Source organism: Pelobates fuscus, chromosome 3, assembly GCF_036172605.1.
Source record: "Pelobates fuscus isolate aPelFus1 chromosome 3, aPelFus1.pri, whole genome shotgun sequence".
Classification (NCBI taxonomy): domain Eukaryota; kingdom Metazoa; phylum Chordata; class Amphibia; order Anura; family Pelobatidae; genus Pelobates; species Pelobates fuscus.
This window is the reverse complement of record NC_086319.1, coordinates 215,777,526-215,797,846: the sequence shown is the minus strand read 5'-3', so window position 1 is coordinate 215,797,846 and position 20,321 is coordinate 215,777,526. Positions and strand designations below refer to the sequence as shown.

Sequence of the window (20,321 nt, the reverse complement as noted above, 5' to 3'; positions counted from 1 at the left end):
TTAATGAATCAAGGTATGTACAGAATAGAATGATTTAAACATGCATTTCAAAATAATACCAATTATGAAAATAGTAAAGCAGCATATAATAACAGTAAAGTACTCTTTAGTGTGTGGTGGTGGAGCGGCCACTGTAAGCCAAACTCCAACAAGCATTAGTGGAGCATGTATTTTAAATAATAGAAAGATAAGCATCTCATACATATGTGGGAGCTATTAGTTTCAAACGTGTTTTTATGTGGTTTTTCCTCTAATTTGTATCATCATGCTTGGTTTTAATTTTTCATTATTGGAAGACTTAACACACAACAGTCATCTATTTTGTTGTAAACTAGCTTCTAGTACCAAGTGTCCGTATAGTAACCTATGCAGAACTAGAAGTAGCTGTGATGCGTAAAAGTAGAGTCCACCAAGTGACAACTTATCACCAGTGATATCCAGCCTGCATTTAATTGTTGGAGAGAGTAGATAAGAACTAGTCCAAATGAGACCCAACGATCACCATGGTAGAAAGTGACATGGCCGCAAAGAGAGACAGGCTTTGTGAAAGGTTTTGACAAGGAGGCCAACTTTCTCGTCATTATCATCATTAACACTTTTGACCTATACTAATGCTGCAGCATCTCTGGGAGTGTCACAAGTAAGTTTCCTGAACTTTGGGAGGTGGTGGGTCCATTTTATGAGTCATTCATTATTTGAGAGTGCAGGCAACAATATTTGTCCAACAATTGAGTAACCCAGGGCAGATCAGCTATGACAACTTTGCCATCAGCCAGCAGGTTGAGGGGAGATCTTGTCATGAATCTTTTTTTTTTTTTTTAAAGATTCCTGGTAAGTTTCAAAGTGCTCTGCCAGAATTTCTGATTCTGACGCCATGTCAGATAATGGCGATGCCATCTCAGGCTTTGTCCCATTTGGTAAAGCCTGAAGATTTTGAGCATCTCTGAGGATTCTGGATGCTTTGAGGTGGACATGAGACAATGTTTACCAAATATCTAATTTTGGCCTGTCAGAAAAGCTTGATTTAAAGCTGTGTCCTAAACTTTGTAAAATTGAACTACTTGGGTTTGAGCTAAATCTGAACATGATTAGGAAGGATGGATTAATTATGGCATAGGTAAGAATGCAGAGGGATAGTCCATAATTGGTTACACGGAAAGTGTTAACACGGAGACTGCAGTATGAGCCAGCATAAAGAGATGGCTGTTTGCTCTCAATTGTATTAAACGAGAATTGAGACCACAGAATGGATAAATAGCAATTTGCTGAATAGAAAGGGTTAATGTATTGACATATTAGGGGTTAATAGAAAATGCTTTAATATGCCAATAAGTGCTGTATAAGCAGTCTACTTTCTATGTATAACTATCTGTACAGCGTGTAAATTCCAACATTGTGTTTATAAACATGATAGAAATGATCAACAGAGGTTGAGATCTAAAATGCTTGACTCTGACATGGAGAATAATATATGCTAAAATGATTTACCGATAAGGTTAATAACAGCAGGGGGCACACAGTTTTAAGCGGTTATTTGGTAATTTAGTGTGATGAAACACAGGATAAAGGTTAACAATACAAGACACAGGGTTGTAGGAGTTACTCATATTTAAGTCAAACTGACGCTAGTTAAGGGTACCGTGGACATACAACTAGGGGCTAAAGAGATATTTTAGCAGGGCTGTACTCTGGAAATGGTTCCATTGATGCTGCCCCTGATTACTTGCAACAGCGTGTAAAGATACATGGTGTTTGTAACGGTGAGTGTCTGCATTCGGAATAAAGCGGCTAAAATACTACACTGGGCAGATTCTCCCAATGTGGATCGCCATGTGTGGGAGCTGATAATTCCTGGTGCAAGTCTCCTGGATCCTTCCATGGCTGCTCTCAGCATATTAAATGGGAGACTTTCCAGCACGGTTCACACATTACGCTCCCAGTAGAGGTGTTTTAAGAAGTTATGAAGCAATCCATGTTCCAGTGAGTGCTGAGAGCCAGCAGTGTCAGCTCCTCTCCCCGCCTCCTCTCTCTCTCTCTCTCCCTCCCTCCCATGTGGCTGAGCTTGTCACTGCTTGCCTTGCCTTCACTTGCTCAGAGATCTGACTTCACGTACAGCTGGTGCTCCATCACCTGTTCTTCCCTCATATTGCTCCACTCCAGGTTCTTCCAGCCCTATTCACACAGCACCTCCTCATGTTCGGACCGGATAAGTTGGGATTCGAAATGGACTTCGGCTTCAGGAACACGGCTTCTATAGGCGACTTTAACCCTTTCAGCGCCAGCATCCCAGCCACCAAAGTGGAGTTAACAGTGTCGTGCAGGTGAGAACCCAGCCCACTTCTCAGCCAAGCTGGACCCTCTGTTTCTTATATCATGATTATAGCCAGCCTGGACCTGCCGAGGGAGGGCTGTCTTACAGCTTGTTTTGCAAAGTTTGCCTTGTTAATCATGTGTAGCAGTGTCTGGATCTGCTGTGTGTTCCTGTAGTAATATCAAGCGTAACTTTTTTTTTTACTACCAGATACAGGGAGTGCTAGCTTCCTTCCTCTTCAAACCTGTGACTTGCTGCCAGATTATGTGTTGGCATTTCATATCATGGAGATGCAGTGAATGTGGTCTGCTGAGTGCATGGTTTGCTGTCATTTCTTCATTGAAAGCAGTTTGTTTGTGGATGGCATGGGTGGATCGTGGTCTGCTTGCCCTCACTGACACCGCTGAAACCCAGAATAACCATTCTTAGTGGACTCAGCCACCCACATTCCTATAGCTCTGAATTGCAGCATTTTTTCACCACCCATAATTCTGATACACACACCTTTTTGATGTTTTCTGTTTTGAAGCCAGTTCCTAGTTGAGCTTGGTTCTTGTTCAGATCTTAAATTCCTATTCTGGTATAGTGTTGGTTTTGAAAATGCAATCTGATATTGTCACAAACTGGATTTCTTTTATTTCACACTATCTCTGAACTGAAAAGGTTGTGTTTTGGTAAACCAAGGTTTTTATGTTAAACTGAGACAACAGATCACATGTTAAACAAAACATAGGCATATGTTAGTGTGCTGCTATTTTCACCGGGGTGTTTAACATATTTGAAAATTACAATTTATCTGATTTGGAAATTAAAATATTTTATATTAAGTGCAGTGATCTGTAGGTGCAGTGTGTGTCAACACAGAATTGTATATTTAGTAAAAATAAACCTGATTAATTATGCATATAAAGATAAATGAGACAATGATTGTTGGCTATGGATGGGAAGTAAGAATCACCTTGAAATAAAAGGCTACTGTATTTGGGAAAATGGAAAAACTGTCAAATAAAATTATATGCTTTCTGGAAACACAGGTGTGTAATTCTAGTGTTTTAGAGGAGGCCTTTAGGTGTGTTGACATAAAAAGGGTTTATTAACTAAATAGCAGGCTGTGGTGAATAGAAGAAAATTCAGACCAAAATAGCCACATTGAAATAAGTCTGGGTATTTACAGAATTTGATTGTTTTACTATTTGGTTACTCTGGTGTAACATTTTCAAGTAGGCTTTGAAGTCTCCTAAACTCTCTGTTTAGTAAATACTCCCCCAACACCAATTATTATTCTAGCACATTGATGGGGGCATACATTATTTTCCTGATTGCATAATTGAATTATTATTGTATTACCCTGCAATCCTATCTAATACATATCTGTCCTGATCAAATTTTATTTTGGGTGGTGCTAAGTTTACCTAAAGTCTCTTATTTTCAATTTCGATCACTATCTTTTGATGCGATTTGCAGGCATGCAGTGATTTTCATATTTGGAAGGTATATTGTGCATTCATAGTTTTCACTTTTTAAATAGACCATTTAGATTTTCCCCTTGTGAGTTATGTTTTTTGGCTACAGGCAATCACAAGATCTGTAAGGTCAATATACTTTGAAAGCTGTATCAATGTACTGTACTGTTTGTGCTTGTGGGTTTACCCTCCCAAAGACACATCCAACAACATCCCCTTTCTACATGAACCCATTTGTTTGTTTTAGGATATTTTCTAAACACATTAGTTAAAAGGGTAGTCATATTTTGTTTACGAGATCGCCGAATAATTGGGTAAGATCCAAAGAACAAACTAAATATAGTGCATTTAGTAGATATCCCCGTGCTTATGCAAACATTTGAAAATAATGGACTCTTTGCATATCAACATCTTAAGGGAAAATCACAAATCTCACTTATTTTGCAACATTTTCTGTTGCTTTTGGAGCATTTACAGATTAAAATGTGTACTAAACGAATCTTTGCATATACCATTATATGGGTTTTAGAAACTTGCTTTAATTTTTAGGAAGTATGCAATAGAAAGGTGAACGCTCATGAATCTCACACATCTGCCTGTCAAGCACATGCACACTAAAACATCAGTTAAAATATATAGTACCTTTTTGGGGGAAAAAAATCTGACCTGAACCTATTTGAAGAAGCATTTGGCCATATCCTTTATCTTTACTGTATGTTTACAAGTTTCTGAATGGACTTGAACTTACGTACAAACAGAGGTTTTATACTCTCAAATTACAACCCTCATTAAAGGGCAAAGAACACCTGTTAAAGCGTGGCAGGTACTCCTAAATCAATGCACTAAAGTAGGGTTCTCCAAACTCTGGCTATCCAGATGTTGCATTCTATGGCTATTTAATTCAATGAATCATGGGAATTGTAGTTTAGCGGCATCCAGAGGGTCAGATTTGGAGAACCATGCAATAATGTAATATAACACATTATAAGAAGTGTAATGAAATGAAAAGAACCAATGTACCAGTTTTGGTGTAAATCGGATGCAAGGAACCGATGGGTAATGTATGGAGTAATAAATGGATCTACCAATCTTGGCTGCCTGTGCCGCAGGTAAGTTCCCGGTCACGTAAGACTGATAATTATTAAAATTGAAAAAGAACCTCTGCAATATTTTGTGCTGTGGTGGTTTAGTCAGTAATCACAGAAATGCAACGTTACGACACACAGTGTGTCATTCTCAAGCCATAAAGAAAGTGCATCATACTTAAATTAAATAAGCCAATCCCAGTGCAGTGTTACAGATTGCATGCATTAAAGCCTGGTTCTCCAAACTCTGGCCCTCCAGATGTTGCTGAACTACAACCTCCATGATTATTTGAAAGAAATAGCCTGAGACTCAAAAGTGTTGGAGTTTGAAGAACCCTGCATTAAAACAATCGAGGGGCTAGAACAAGTGAACTCTGTAAGTGCAGATTCTCATCAAGCTAAATACGCTCCGTAAAATACATATCTCCAAGAATAAAATAACCATAATGCTTTATTAAAGAAATGCAAAATCCCCAAATATAAATCACATGTGACTATGGTTATATCATCCTTGTAAATATGTATTTTTCTTGAGTAAATGATTGCATGAATTGAGCCATTTTGTTTATGAATTTGTCCTATAACTACAAATGTTAGTTTCGGTATAACACATTGAATGTAAAATATTTATTAAACAACTATTACCTTAAGTTACGATGAGACTGCACTTAGGGAGATAATTTGTACTATCTCCTTGACTGTTTTAATGCATGCAATTTGTCACATTGCACTGTGACTGGCTAAATGATTTGCGTTAACCTATATAATGTTTAAGTATGTTGCATATTCTTTATGACTTGAGAACGATACCCAGTGTCTCGAAATGTTGCCTTTTTGTGATTACTGAATAAACCATCATTGCACAAAAATTGGAAATGAAATTATACATAACTTCCCTAGGGTTTGGAAAACGGAGAAATAACTGCTCATCCACTATTTAAAAATGTAATGTCTATTTTCATTTCTTACTCATGACACTGTTACAACCATTCTGAACATTATTGGACCACACCAAATGTGGCTTTACTGCCCCTGCCTGAAAGCGGCATTATAGATCCACTTCTTGTTAAAACGGTGTGTTTTCACATTTTGTATTGTACCTGTGAAATGGCCCTTCATGCGATATGTAGGTTGGATTTCAAGAAGTGAAACAGACCAAGTCTCCCTGTGTGGTCATTTTGGAACACCAGGGTTTAGGGGGAAGAACACAAAACTTGCAGGAATGTTTTTAGCAGACATGTCCCCAAGAATGTTCTATCCCAAGGGCCAAAATAAAAACTCAAAGCCTAAAAGAAAATACCAGCATATCCATATATAGATAGAAACAACATTTGTGTTAGGGGAGACAATGCATTTTGTAGGTGAGTACATTGAAGCAATTAGGTTGATCACATCAGATCAGATCACAATCCTTTTATTGTTTACCTTAATTAGCTTATTTAAAGGACCACATTTACTTGTATTCCACCCTTGCTAGACATATATGCATACCTTTGGTCAAATTAGAATGATTTGAACACATTTCAAGAAATACTTATTTCAGCCCTTAAGTCAATGTGTTTCTGGAGCACTTAGTAGTGGTTTGAGGCACACCAATGCTCCAGGGTATTTTAAAAACCATGTGTAAAGTATACAAAACGTTGCAAGGCTATACAAATTTAGGCCCTCTTTATTCACATCAGCAAACCCATGCATGGTGCCAGATAAACTCAGTTTATCAATCAACCATCAGTTACAAATGAACCATGGATTTAAACTTTTCATGTTTCTTGTGTTCGATATATATATATATAGTTTCATATTTATAGATACAACTCATTCAGAAAGTATGCAGGACTCTTTATTGTTTCTGTTGTTGCAGCTTTGTTAATTGTTTGACTTATTTATTTATTTTAATCAATCTACACTCAAGTATCATGGGTATCATGCGACAAATTTTACACACCTGGATTTGGGTCGTTTCTGCCATACGTGTCTGCAGAGTTTTTCAAACTCTGTCAGGTTGGATGGGGACCCTCAGTGGACGGCCATTTTCAGGGTTCTCCAGAGATGTTTTATTGGGTCCAAGTCCGAACTCTGACTGGGACCATCCAGGACATTCACAGAGTTGCCCTTTACCCACTCTTGTGTTTTCTTGACTGTGTGCTTAGGGTCATTGTCCTGTTGGAAGGTGAACATTCAGCCCAGTCCAAGGTCCTGAGTGCTCTGGATCAGGTTTTCACGAAAGGTATCTCTGTATTTTGATGCATTCAGCTTTCCCTCAATCCTGACCAGTATCCCAGTCCCTGCTGCTAAGAGACACTCTCAAAGCAAGATGCTACCACTATCATCGTGCTTCACCATTGGAATGCTATTGTGCAGGTGGATCTTGAGTCTCTCAGCCTTTCGAGTGTTTTTCTGCAAATTCCAAACAGACTTTCATGGGCCTTGCAGTGAGGAGCGGATTCTCTCTGGCCAGTCTGCCATAAAGACCACATCAGTGGAGTGTTGCAGTGTTGGTTGTTCTTCCACCACAAGATTCTCCTATCTGTACACATGGTCTTTGGAACTCACCCAGCGTGAGTATCAGGGTCTTGGTCACTTGTCTTACCAGGGCCCTTTTCCCCCAATTGCTTATTTTGGCCTGGCAAGCCTACTCTATGAAGATTTTTTTTTATTTTTTTTTTGTAGACTTCCCATACTTGTGCCTCGACACCGCTTATCTCTGAGCTCTGCATGCACAATTCCTTTGGCCAGATGGCTTGGTTTTTGCTCTGATATATCTTTACAGCTCCGAGACCTTATATAGACAGATGTGTGCCTTTCCAAATTATGTTCAATCAGTTGAATTTGACACAGGTGGACTCCAATCAAAGTGTAGAAACATCTCAAAGATTGTCCAGAGAAATGGGATGCATCAGAGCTAAATTTCAATAATTTTTTTTTCCGTTTGTTATTTTACAAAGTTTTAATAATCTTTTTTTTTTTTTTTTTAAATGTAACCAATTGTAGCATAAGGCTGCAACATAATTTATTTTAAAAAGAAATATGTCTTAATAATGAAGTGTTCTTGCATAGCAAGACCACTTACTGTTATCTCACATATATATTATTATAGCCAAATTTGCCACCCTAACTCCTCCCACAGTTTTTACACTACATAGACAAAAATTTACCAAAACGTACAGATTGTTCCCGATCGGATTGCTATAACTTTGTGGAAGGTTTGCCGAATGGTTCACGGAATATCGTCGTTCTTGTGGCGAAATTTGTCCCATAGGAATGCATGGCAAAGCTAGAGTGGGAGCTGGCAAAAACTGAAAAATCAGGACATGATTTCTAAACTGCCAGCACTCCCTCATTTTCAAAACAAATTTCATTTTCTTATATCAAAACGTTCAGCTATCCCTGCTGCCACTAAAAATGTCCACGGCTAAGCCATAGTCCTGATAGTTTTTACAATATGACCATTTGTTTGCAACTCACGCCACCCATTGACATTCATTGAAACTCCACTCTGCAAAGCTCACATTTGAAGGGTAATTTCTAAACTGCGACTGTGCCTTCATTTTTAATATTGCAGAGACATACTTTGCATCAAAATGTAGGTCTGGATCTTGTGATTCTCACAATACAAAGCTCTTCACTGTAGGATGTATAGTTTTTAAAATACGACCGTTTGAAGATGGCAACCGCAAAAATACTCTGACCTGTGCCAGGCTGCAGCAGCAAGTGATGTCATAGACAGGGCCTTTTGCACCTGCTAATGTTTTTATAACTGTATGTTTTAATGTAGCTGTGAAGCACTTTGGGCAACAACGTTGCAATTAAATGTGCTATATAAATAAATAATAACAGTTACTCCGCCCACTCCAGTTGTAGACTACTGGTGGAGGCAAGAACACTTCACACAATTTCCCCAGAAATGGTAGCTTTTCTAGTAATTAAATAACCACTAAAGTCATCAAGGCGACTTAATCTCAATCAAGTGGCCTGTGGGCAGAGGTCCTGTACTTTTTAAGCCTGCAATGTAAAACATTTAAGAAAAACTGACCGCCACTAGACGTGCTTCCACAACACCGACAGAGTAAAAACCCTGTGGGGAAGCTTTGCACAGAAGGCGTTCCTGTCCATGCGCATTGGGTTCCCAACGTTCCCCTGTGATTGAACCATTGCCTCGTCCATGATGTTGTGGGACGCAGAGAGAAGCAGCTCTACGGTAGCCTCAGCTTGGGGAAAAAGGTAAATTAAACTTTAATCCCTCTCATTATTCTGTAAAATGGAGAGGGAGGAGAAAGCGGACCTTAAAACAACTAGGGAAAATTACACTGAAGCGTTAAAAATACAGGTTTATATAATGCTTTGGCGTTCATTTAACCAGATGTAAATCTGCCAAGAGTGTGACTAGATTGTTATAAAATGTTTTACTTTCAAAGGAAAATCATTTGTATGTATTGTATTATTTGTTCAGGTACCGTAAAATTAGAACTGGTATTTGGCTTACTGACAGTATTATGGATAGGACTCTAGTAGGCAAATAAAATGTCACTTAGTTGATAACATTTTAATATTTTTATGATGTGTGTCCTGCTCAGCCCATTATCAATAAATACAATATAGATACAATGTGGGGAAAAAAGGTTTAGTGCAAATCTGTTGTATTGAAACATTAAGATGTACCCTACAGCAGTGCTCCCCAACCTTTTTATCGCCGCGGACCGGTAAACGTTTCATAATTTTTCCGTGGCCCGCTTGTTTTGATTTAATAAGACAAAAAAAAAAAAAAACAGTCACATATATTAAAAAAACACACAGACACATACATAGTCAGAAAATCAGCACACAAAATAAAAATACTCCAGTAACTAAAACACATATAACATAGGAGCCAAAAAAGAAGATTGCTATCGGTCAGCCACCCTTTTCTTAACAATTATTTTTTTCTATTTCTTTCCTTGTTTGCTTATCGGAAATGTGTTGTTAAATGTTTTTTCATAAGTCACGTAAAGACCCTGTTTTTATTTATTCCAACTGTAAACCTTTACAGTATTTTTATTTATTTTTTTAACATAAAAAAGCTTCATACCGTCCATTTTTCCTTGAATGAGGGAATATATTGCACAGAGAGGGCTATAGCTAGGTTTCCATCCTGATTTAATTAGAAAACAAGGACTGCTCACCTGCCACTCTGATTGGAAGGAGTATGAGTGCTGTTGATGTTGTTGACAGTTGCTGCATGATTAGAAACATTCTACTGGTTTTCATGGTGAATGGTTCTTTTTTGTTGTTTTTGTTTTTTTGGTGCTTTTCCCCTGTATGGCACCTGTTTTGCCTTGATACATTTTCTCAGTTGGGTCAGTGGAGTGCAAGGAGTTGCAAAAGACTGGTTTTCCGAGAACACTTTTTTTTTAACATATTGCTTTAGTGTGATTTATAGGTGGCAAATAGAAGAACATATCTGGGTTCTTGTCTCAGTGCCAGGTGCAATAAGCTATTCCTTTACCCATAATCTGTATGCACTTTCAAACACACAGCACAAGTAATAGAAATGACTCCATATGGCAATACTTGGAGGCAAATGTCAGCATTACTAGATCCCAGGACTGACTTCAGTACTGACACACTAACCCACACGCAAATAATCACATTCCTGTTTCATAATCGGAAGGGTTGACAACTGTATAACACAATACTTACTTAACATTATGTCGTAATGTGTTGCTCCCACATTATCACAACTAGTTATGTGAAGTCACATGGAGAAAAGTACGTATGTGTGTATTTATACGTGATTGTTATAGTTGTTTGCAATTATCAGCGTGACATTATTTGTCAAAGCTCACATGGGTTATATTTAGAGATTTAATCGAACAGCTGGGAACGTTTATTTGGCAATAAATAGTTTAAAACAGTTGGTCAATTTAGCATTGATTCACATTAGGTGAAGAGATGATTTACAATTGTTTTAAATTAATTTTCACCACTTCCTGCAGATCAGCTTTCCTGGAATTCTGTATATGCAGATATAGGATAACATCTGTTCATGTACAGTCATGTATATATCAAATAAAAAAACACACTGCAGGTGCCTGTGTAACTATTCTGTAAATCATAGATCTTAACATGAACTCTGTTTGTGTATGTTTGTGTTTATAATTTGAGTACAAAAAATGCCACATTGTTATTCTTTTCACTAGTGTATGCTTATAAATTGGTTCTAAAGTTCACTTACTGTCTGCTTGCCAAAGATAAAGTTATGTGAAAAGTGTGCCAAGGTAGGCGTTCCTAGTGAGTTGTTTACAAGGAAAAGATACAGCGAAGTAGAGTTAGTCTCTAGCTCTTCCTTTCTGGCACAGCTGTAGATTTTAGAACTATAAACATTAAAGGGATACTAAAGTACAGGTTTTGATAAATTTGCTTTGAATCTAGAAGCCAACTAAAAAAGTTAGGAGTCAGTTTTTTTTTCTAAACTTACAAAACTTTATTGTCAACAACAAAAATACAATTCTTAAAGGGACCCTATATTTACCAGAACCACTACAGCTTAACCCCTTAAGGACCGCTGACGGTTCAGGACCGTCAGCGGTAAAACGTGCGTTTGGACCGCTGACGGTCCTGAACCGTCATAACGGTTTTGGGCAACTTACCTGATCGCCGTCGGTCCCACGGCGGCGATCAGCTCTCCTCCCGGTCCAGGGGGACTGCCTGTCTGCCCGGGCAGTCCCCCCTCGGCAGATCAGGACCCCACGGCCATGTGATCACTCGATCACATGACCGCAATAGGGGTCTTTGTATCTGCCTGCAGGGGGACTGTCTGTGCTGACAGGCAGTCTCCCTGCAAGTGAAAAATCATAAAATAAAGTGTAAAACAAAAAAATCAGTGTAAAAAAAATTATAATATGTGTATATATATATATATATGATATATATACATGTATTATATCTATATATACCTATATATAATATATGTATATATATCATATATATAATGTCACACTAAGTGTATTTTTATATTTATATATACGTATATTAATATAAAAATACACTTATATTTAAATTACACACGAATATATACAATATATATAATAACTATATATATGGTATATATATATATTATTATAAAATACAAATAATATGTTAATAAAAATAAATAACAAAAAATAAAAATAATTTGTAATAATTAAAAAAAATTATATATATATATATTCAATTTTATTCTAACAGTATTTTGATATTGATATATATATATATATTTATATCAAAATACACTTAGAATGTAATGATATATATATCTATGTATAAATAAATAAATAAAAATAATACGAAATATACATATGTCCACATACAAAATTACATTAATAATTTCATAAATATACACGTAGACGTCAAATATATAAATATGTATATATATTAAAATTCTACGTGCATATTTATGTAATATTTTTACCTAATTAAGTAATTTTAATGATTGCAATTTGAGGGACCTGCCTGCCAACCCAGGCCAAAAGCCCAGATAATTTAATTTGCTAGCACTGTGCTTAACCCTGTAACTTTCTATGACACCCTAAATCCTGTACATGGGGGTACTGTTTTACTCGGGAGACTTCGCTGAACACAAATATTAGTGTTTCAAAACAGTAAAACATATCACAGCGATGATATTGTCAGTGAAAGTGAAGTTTTTTGCATTTTTCACAGACAAACAGCTCTTTCACTGAGGATATTATTGCTGTGATATATTTTACTGTTCTGATACACTAATATTTGTGTTCAGCGAAGTCTCCTGAGTATAACAGTACCCCACATGTAGAGGTTTTATAGTGTTTGTGAAAGTTACAGGGTCAAATATAAGGCTTGATTTTACTTTTTTTTTTTTTTTATTGAAATTTGTCAGATTGGTTAGGTTGCCTTTGAGAGCGTATGGTAGCCAAGGAATGAGAATTAGCCCCATGATGGCATACCATTTGCAAAAGAAGACAACCCAAGGTATTGCAAATGGGGTATGTTCAGCCTTTTTTAGTAGCCACTTAGTCACAAACACCGGCCAAAGTTAGCGTTTTTTGCATTTTTAACACACAAACAAATATAAATGCTAACTTTGGCCAGTGTTTGTGACTAGGTGGCTACTAAAAAAGACTGGACATACCCCATTTTAAATACCCTGGGTTGTCTACTTTAAAAAATATGTACATGTTAGGTGTGTTTCGGGGATTTATGACAGATAACGGTGTAACAATGTCACTATTGATACATTTAATATATATATATATTGAAACAGCAATTTCCTACTTGTATTTATAGGCCTATAACTTGCAAAAAAAAGCAATAAAGCATGTAAACACTGGGTGTTTTTAAACTCGGGACAAAATTTTGAATCTATTTAGCAGTTTTTTTCATTAGCTTTTGTAGATAAGTAAAAGATTTTTCAAGTAAAAGTCCAAAAACATGGTTTTTTTTTTTTTTTTTCACCATATTTTATTATTTTTTTTAAATACAATATATGACATAATATAAATACTGGTATGTAAAGAAAGCCCTTCTTGTCGTGAAAAAAACAATATATAACTTGTATGGGAACCGTAAATGAGAGAGCGGAAAATTACAGCTAAACACAAACACAACAAAAGTGTTAAAACTGCTCTGGTCCTTAACGTACAAACATCGCAAAAACAGGCCGGTCCTGAAGGGGTTAATGTCCCCTGCAGAGAAAAGGCAGTGTTTACATGCTGCTTAGTAGCACCTCTGGTGGCAGTCACTCAGACCCTATGGGTGGAAGTCTAACTACCTCTGTGACGCACTCTAGGTCCTGTCTTTTAAATCAATAATCAAATGCTCTTCTCACCAAGACCCCTCAGACCAAACATTGATGAATAGAGAGGTAGAAAAGGGTAGTGGAGAGAGGTAGTAAAAGAGAAATGTGAAACTGATCAAAGGGAATTCATACATTGTGTAACTGAGTGATATGAGGAACAGAGAGATTAGAGCGTAGAAAAATATGGAAGAAAAAAGGAAGAAACTGGACAAAAGTAGCAATGGACTAAGATAAAAAAAAAAGTTGAAATTGGGAAAAGTGAAATGACAGAATACAAAAAATGGATGTATGGAAATGTGATGACATGATGCATACATAAAATAAACACTAGAATATCTTTATATGTGCTGTTATTGTAATTGTTTATTTTTTCTCTGTCTGTGCCGTACAAACCTTGGGTACAACATGTGTCCTCATTTGCCTTTACCTCAGACTCATTTTAAAGGGACCTTATAGTCACCCAGACCACTTCAGCTCAATTAAGTGGTCTGGGTGCCAGGTCCCTCAAGTTTTAACCCTTCAGATGCAAACTGAAACTGCTATGTTTACATTTGGGGTTAATCCAGCCTCTAGTGGCTGTCTTCTGGACAGCCACTAGAGGCGCATCTGTGACGCTGGAGGCACATTTCGCCTCCATCGTGCAGATCGTCTATAGGAAAGCATTGAGAAATTCTTTCCTAGGGACACTTTGAATGTGTACGCGGCACTTGCCGCGCATGCGCATTCGGCTCTGCTGACTTCGGACTGGGGGAGCTGACATCGGCGTCTGACATTGGAGAGGTCACCAGCGCCGAGGGAGCCCGGCGCTGGATTAAGGTAAGCTGCTGAAGGGGTTTTAACCCCTTCAGTGTGACGGGAGGGTGACCCTGAGGGTGGGGGCACTCTCAGGGCACTATAGTGTCAGGAAAACCGCATTTTTTTTCCTGTCACTATAGTGATTCTTTAACTTCTTTGGGGACTTGCCAGCAGGATGTCAGTTATTTGCCTATCCAGCGTAACCGCCTTAAATCTTCATGGTCTGCAACTCAATGTGTAGAGACAAACATCCCTCAATTTAATTTCTCAGGTGCCTATGAATTAATGACCCATCGGTCAGACACGTGTTAGATTTTGTTTTTGGTTCCCGCTGTTTCTTTTGTCTTAGTCTGGCTTTAAATGTCAATAAGGCCTTTTCTGTTTTTGTTGGTGAGCCCATGCCAGTGATATGCATCTTTAAAGCCATGCTTATTCTGTCCTTCATTATGTTCAGGAGGGTGCTGTACTTTGCTGAAGAATTACCGAAGGCTTCTCAGCCTGCTTTGAGTTCTTGTAGGTATTTTGATGTATTTTTTTATATATTATGTTTACTTTTACTTATCCCCACATTTACCAATTATGTATTTCTTTTTAAGGTGTGAAAAATTAAATGTAGAAATCCATACCTCTGTATCTTACAACTGGGTGCCTCCGTCTTAAATCCCCTTTAATCATTACGTAAACTCTCTCATCTGCACCTGAAAGTCAGCATATAGAGATGATAAATTAAACAGTGTTTCTATTTTTGTCATGTAATAGGTGTGACAAAAGTAAATACATACACATGGTCAAAACATACCTTTTATAGGTATTTATAAGAAACCTGATGGCATTCCAAAAAAAAAAAAAAATAATCCTAAAATACTATCAGAATATAAAATGTCACATCAAGTATATGTAATATTCTGGAGATGACAAACTGCTTTAGGACCAGGAAATAATCCCTATAGTGTTTTTTTCAGAATCCTTATCCCCCATCCTTGGCTGAAGAAATGAGGCCATAAAGTTTGACCTATAAACATCTTATGTAACATATATAAAGAGGACTGCCTTTACAGTCTTTCTGCATCTCTGCAGAATGGTATATATAATTATGGAAAATAAATTGGAAATTCCATAGTATGCTATACTACACATTATATGTCAACTTGACCAACTTGAAGTGATAAATCCTAACAAATAACAGAAGTCTGGTATCCAGTATCTGTGTTTCAGCACAGTGTATCATATATATATATCATACCTCTGTTATGTAAACTTATTATTACTTTAGTTTATGACATTTCTAACAAAAATGTATTTATTTATTTATTTTATATTGAGGTGTGAGGGCATCAGAAAACATCCGTACTCGGTGACAAAATAATGACATTAAATAGCATGCTGATGGTGAAGGCTTATAAAAATTTCACGAAAATGTTACGTGATTGCAGAGAGGGATCTAGCCTTTTTATTGTTATAAGAAAATATTGTTGGTGCTAACTTGTGCCACTGAAAAGCAAACCTTTACCCTCTAGCTCATGAAGAGCTAGTGCAAAAGCGTACTGAGGTTGCCAGATGATGTGAAGGGTCAAAATGGATTTTTATATACAGTATCTCACAAAATTGATTACACCCCCTTACATTTTTGTAAATATTTTATATCTTTTCATGTGACCGCACTGGAGAAATGACACTCTGCTACAATGTAAAGTAGTAAGAGTACAGCCTGTATAACAGTGTAAATTTGCTGTCCCCTCAATATAACTCAACCCACAGCCCTTAATGTCTAAACCCTTACCTTATCTAGGTTGATGTTTATACTTTGCAGTGTTTACTATACCTGTGATTTAGAATTATTCACACTAAGGGTGGAATGTTTCAAGCAACTTGTTTGCCATGTTAAATATCTCCTTTTTGTATACATGTTTGCTTTTATATTTTAAAATATTTGTGTTGTATAGCTGGGACTGTATGTGTGTGCATGTTTTTGTTTATATGGCTATATTTCCTGTAGTCCCCACTGCATCTCGTAGATACCCAGACACCTGGCACACAGCTCAGGATCATTCCAAAATGATTATTATTCTTGGTGTATTGTAACTCTTTCCTACCCGTTGTGACAATACAGATGGTGTGTGATTAACAATATTTATTTTATCACATTCTCAATACTTCCACGTTAGGTTAATGTTTTATGAAAAAAAAATGACTTTGGAAAGGGGGAAAGTCTAAAAAAACGCTGTTGCTTTATTTATTTGTGTAATGTTTGCAAATGTGTGTTAAAGATCAGTGTACCAAAATGTTTCCTTTGGCGGTACTGTTTTTCCAAAGTGTAAATTGATAATTCACGTTGTCTTGAGTTCACACCTGTAACACCTGTAAGTGTTTGTCCTGTCAGCAGAAAGCAATTTATTTTCAGAGAATCAGGACAGCTTTCAACATACTGATTATATAGATGTAGCCTGGATTTACATACATCCTCATACTCTGAATTATTGCAGTTCTGGTTAGAGGCTACTTACAGTTCAAAAGGTGTATTGGTTACATAGAACATGTTTTAAATTTAACCTACTATCTATCTATCCCTTTATCTAACATTGTAGAGCTGTTGATGCCCACTCAGATGCATAAATAATTTTTGCTTCACCACTCACAGAGATTTCATCTCCCTCTCCAACTGATGTTTTTTTTAGCTGACCCAACTGCCTTTGGCTCATATTCTTAAAGCATGGCCCCTTCCAGCTACTTGCATTCGTCTGTCAACCTCCTACCTCTCTTAATGCAGTGCTAATACATTTGTTTATTTAGTATTAAAACATCGCATTTACAAACAACAATGCTAAATATTTTTTAGTGTTTTGTTGTTCTAAATATAACAGTTTTGAGCTCCCTTCCATGTAGCCTACATTATATAACACCTTTGTTAAATTAATTTAGCTTCGCACTTCATGCAAGAATTTAGCAAAAGGCCAGAAAAACATATATTCCCTAAATTCTTTTTTTACATGTAAAGTAAAAAAAAAAACCAAAACAAGACACAAACCCAACAAACAATGTGCATGTGAAATGCAAAATCTTTCTGGGTTAAATGTAGTTTGAATTTCCTATGTTATAATTGTGTTTCTGTTTTTACTTTGGCAGCTGAGTTATGTCCATTTTGACAATTATGTCTGGCCACTGATTTCATAGTTTTAGCTAAATGTAGTTGTGATATAAATCCAAGTATGTGGTCGATCAAGGTATAGTTAATATGGGCTGCCCAACACCATAAAATGAGCAACTCTAAATGGGTAAATCATATAAACAAGTGGTGTGAGCGCTCCTATTATAAGCACATAATAAATACGAATAGAGTAGTAGATATAACTTTAATACAGGTAGTTCCCGACTTTACAAACTAATTGGTTCCGAAGCCTAGTTCATAAAGTGAGAGTTCATAAAGTGAGAACTGATTTATCATAGACCTAATGTAATAAACACAGGTTCTGTTCCTGACCAACACATTTTACCATTGAAAACCTAAATTAAGTACAAATACAAAATTAAAGCATAGCAAATACATGTATGTTGTAGGAATTTTAAAGGCATACATTCCATATTGAAATCTTTAAATTATCATCAATCCTCATACTATTCAATGAAGAGACATGCTGCACTTGTTGAATGTGGGCACCCTCTTAATCCCTCCTACTTATTCATTTTCTTCATTATTAGCTTTCCCCTCTCCTTTATAAACATGTCTTTTACTCCTTTTACTTTTACAGTTTTGAAACTCGCCTCCTTCTCCTCTCTTACTTTAAAGCTTGCATGTCTTTTTTAGCATTTTTATGTTACTCCTTTTATTTTTACAGCTCTCAAACTTCCTTCCTTCTCCCCTTTTTCCGCCCTCCTCCTGCTCCTTACTATTGCTGCCTGCCAAAACATGGCACAGAGGCAAACACACTTACACACAGACAGCTATGTCAGACACACACACACACACACACACACACACAGACAGCCATACTCAATAGCACACAGTGCAATAATATTACAGGATCTGTAATGTATGCCCATGAAAGCACAAAAAGAATACAGTACAATCTAAATCTGTTTTTTAGACTTCCCTTTATCTTCAGGAACTGAGTTCCTGATCCTCATCTCTCTTCTTGTCTACTCCTGACCACAAATGCATCTTCTTCACTTATTGTTTGTGCTACAAAGCACTCTCCTCGGTCCTGATCTGTGGACCACTGACACAAAATGGCGACGCATCCAGAAAAAAAGTTCATAAAGCGGGAGTTCATAAAGTGAGAAATGCCTGTGCGTGAAAACATGGACTGGATACAATTAAACTCCTTAAAGACGATATACTACTGTATGAATTAAATACAGATCTACATGAAGCCTATGCGACTATAATGCTGTGTATAACAACTAAAGTCACAATGTAACATAGAGAAATAACAAATAGGGTAGATATATAGCAAACACAGAAACAAGCTCCACACTATATTACGCTAAAACTGCTTTAGGTAGAAACCACTCATAAAAAAGTATCAATCTACTATATAATGCAAAAAAATGTAGATAAAAAACATACATAAAGTCACAGTAATAATATGGCATACCACAGATCTCAAACTATAAAATCATCCTGCATAACAGTTGTATCTCAAGCATAGAAAGTGAGAGTACTTATCCGTGGGTGGCCCCCTCCATGCGTAGCAAAATGTGAAATAGTCAGTCAGTGAGAAATAACAGTCCAGCAAGCTCAACCCCTAAATCACAGAATGCACTCAAACAGTTAGCTATGCTGTCTGCAATACTTAACCGGGACGGGGGAGCACATTCAGCTGGAGACACGAGGTAAGTCGCGGCCGGTAACTTAAAAAAAGGCCGCAGCTGCCCATCCACTGTCCAGGTGTGAACAAAATTGATGGACCAGAACGTCTATGCTTTTCGTCTCTATGTGAGACTTTATCAAGACACTCGTTCATCTCTGATACTGTCTTTTAAATACCCTCTATGCATTATTTAGTAGATTGATACCTTTTTTATGAGGAATTTCTACCTAAAGCAGTTTTAGAGTAATATAGTGTGGAGTTTGTCTCTGTGTTTGCTATTCATGTTTAGATACAATAGCTACCCTATTCGTTATTTCTCTACGTTAGTTACATTGTGACTTTAGTTGTTATACACGGCATTAGACATATCTATTCATTTTCGTACGAATACAAATTTTTTTTTTTTTCGTATTTATATACTAAAACGTAAGCGAAACCTATATAAACAAAACGAAAGGGCAAATGCCGAATGCATTACCTCTTCGTTTCATGTGTTTAGTAGACTCCGTGCTGCAGGGGAATTAACCCCCACAGCAAGGAGAAATAACACTGCGCGTGTGCAAAATAAAACAAACAAAACATGAAAAGAGCCGTCAGCGCTACCAGCTCCCTCCTTGTAATAAATAATTTTTCCTATCCCCCCCTCCCCACCTGCATTAAAACCAATGGGGGTCACTATGGTCCCCAGGACCGGTGCTAGGATTTTTAGTTACACAGGCAAAGATGCATTTTGGTGCCCCCCACCCTCGTTTAAAATAAGGTTCATACAAACACAGAAATAATCATACAGAGACATACAGACACAGACAGAGACATACATGCAGGCATATAGACATACATACAGAGGCATACCGTCATACAGACACATACATACATAGACAGACATACAGACACATACATACATACAGGCATACAAAGACATACCGTCATACAGACACATACATATATACAGGTATACAGAGACATACAGGCATACAGACACATACGTACAAAGACATACAGGCATACAGACACATACATTTGTACATACAGAGACATACAGGCATACAGAAACATACAGACACATAC

At 37.0% G+C, this 20,321-nt stretch overlaps 1 protein-coding gene across 1 annotated transcript in view; it reads left to right on the top strand.

The window, feature by feature from the left end:
* The first annotated feature begins 2,059 nt into the window (after positions 1-2,059).
* The window catches only part of CPNE8 (copine 8), a 292,084-nt gene continuing 273,822 nt past the window's right edge, over positions 2,060-20,321 (top strand). The window contains exon 1 of the mRNA XM_063448068.1: positions 2,060-2,321. Coding sequence (XP_063304138.1) covers positions 2,194-2,321 — 128 coding nt within the window. The 5' untranslated portion in view covers positions 2,060-2,193. The remainder of the gene's footprint in view (positions 2,322-20,321) is intronic.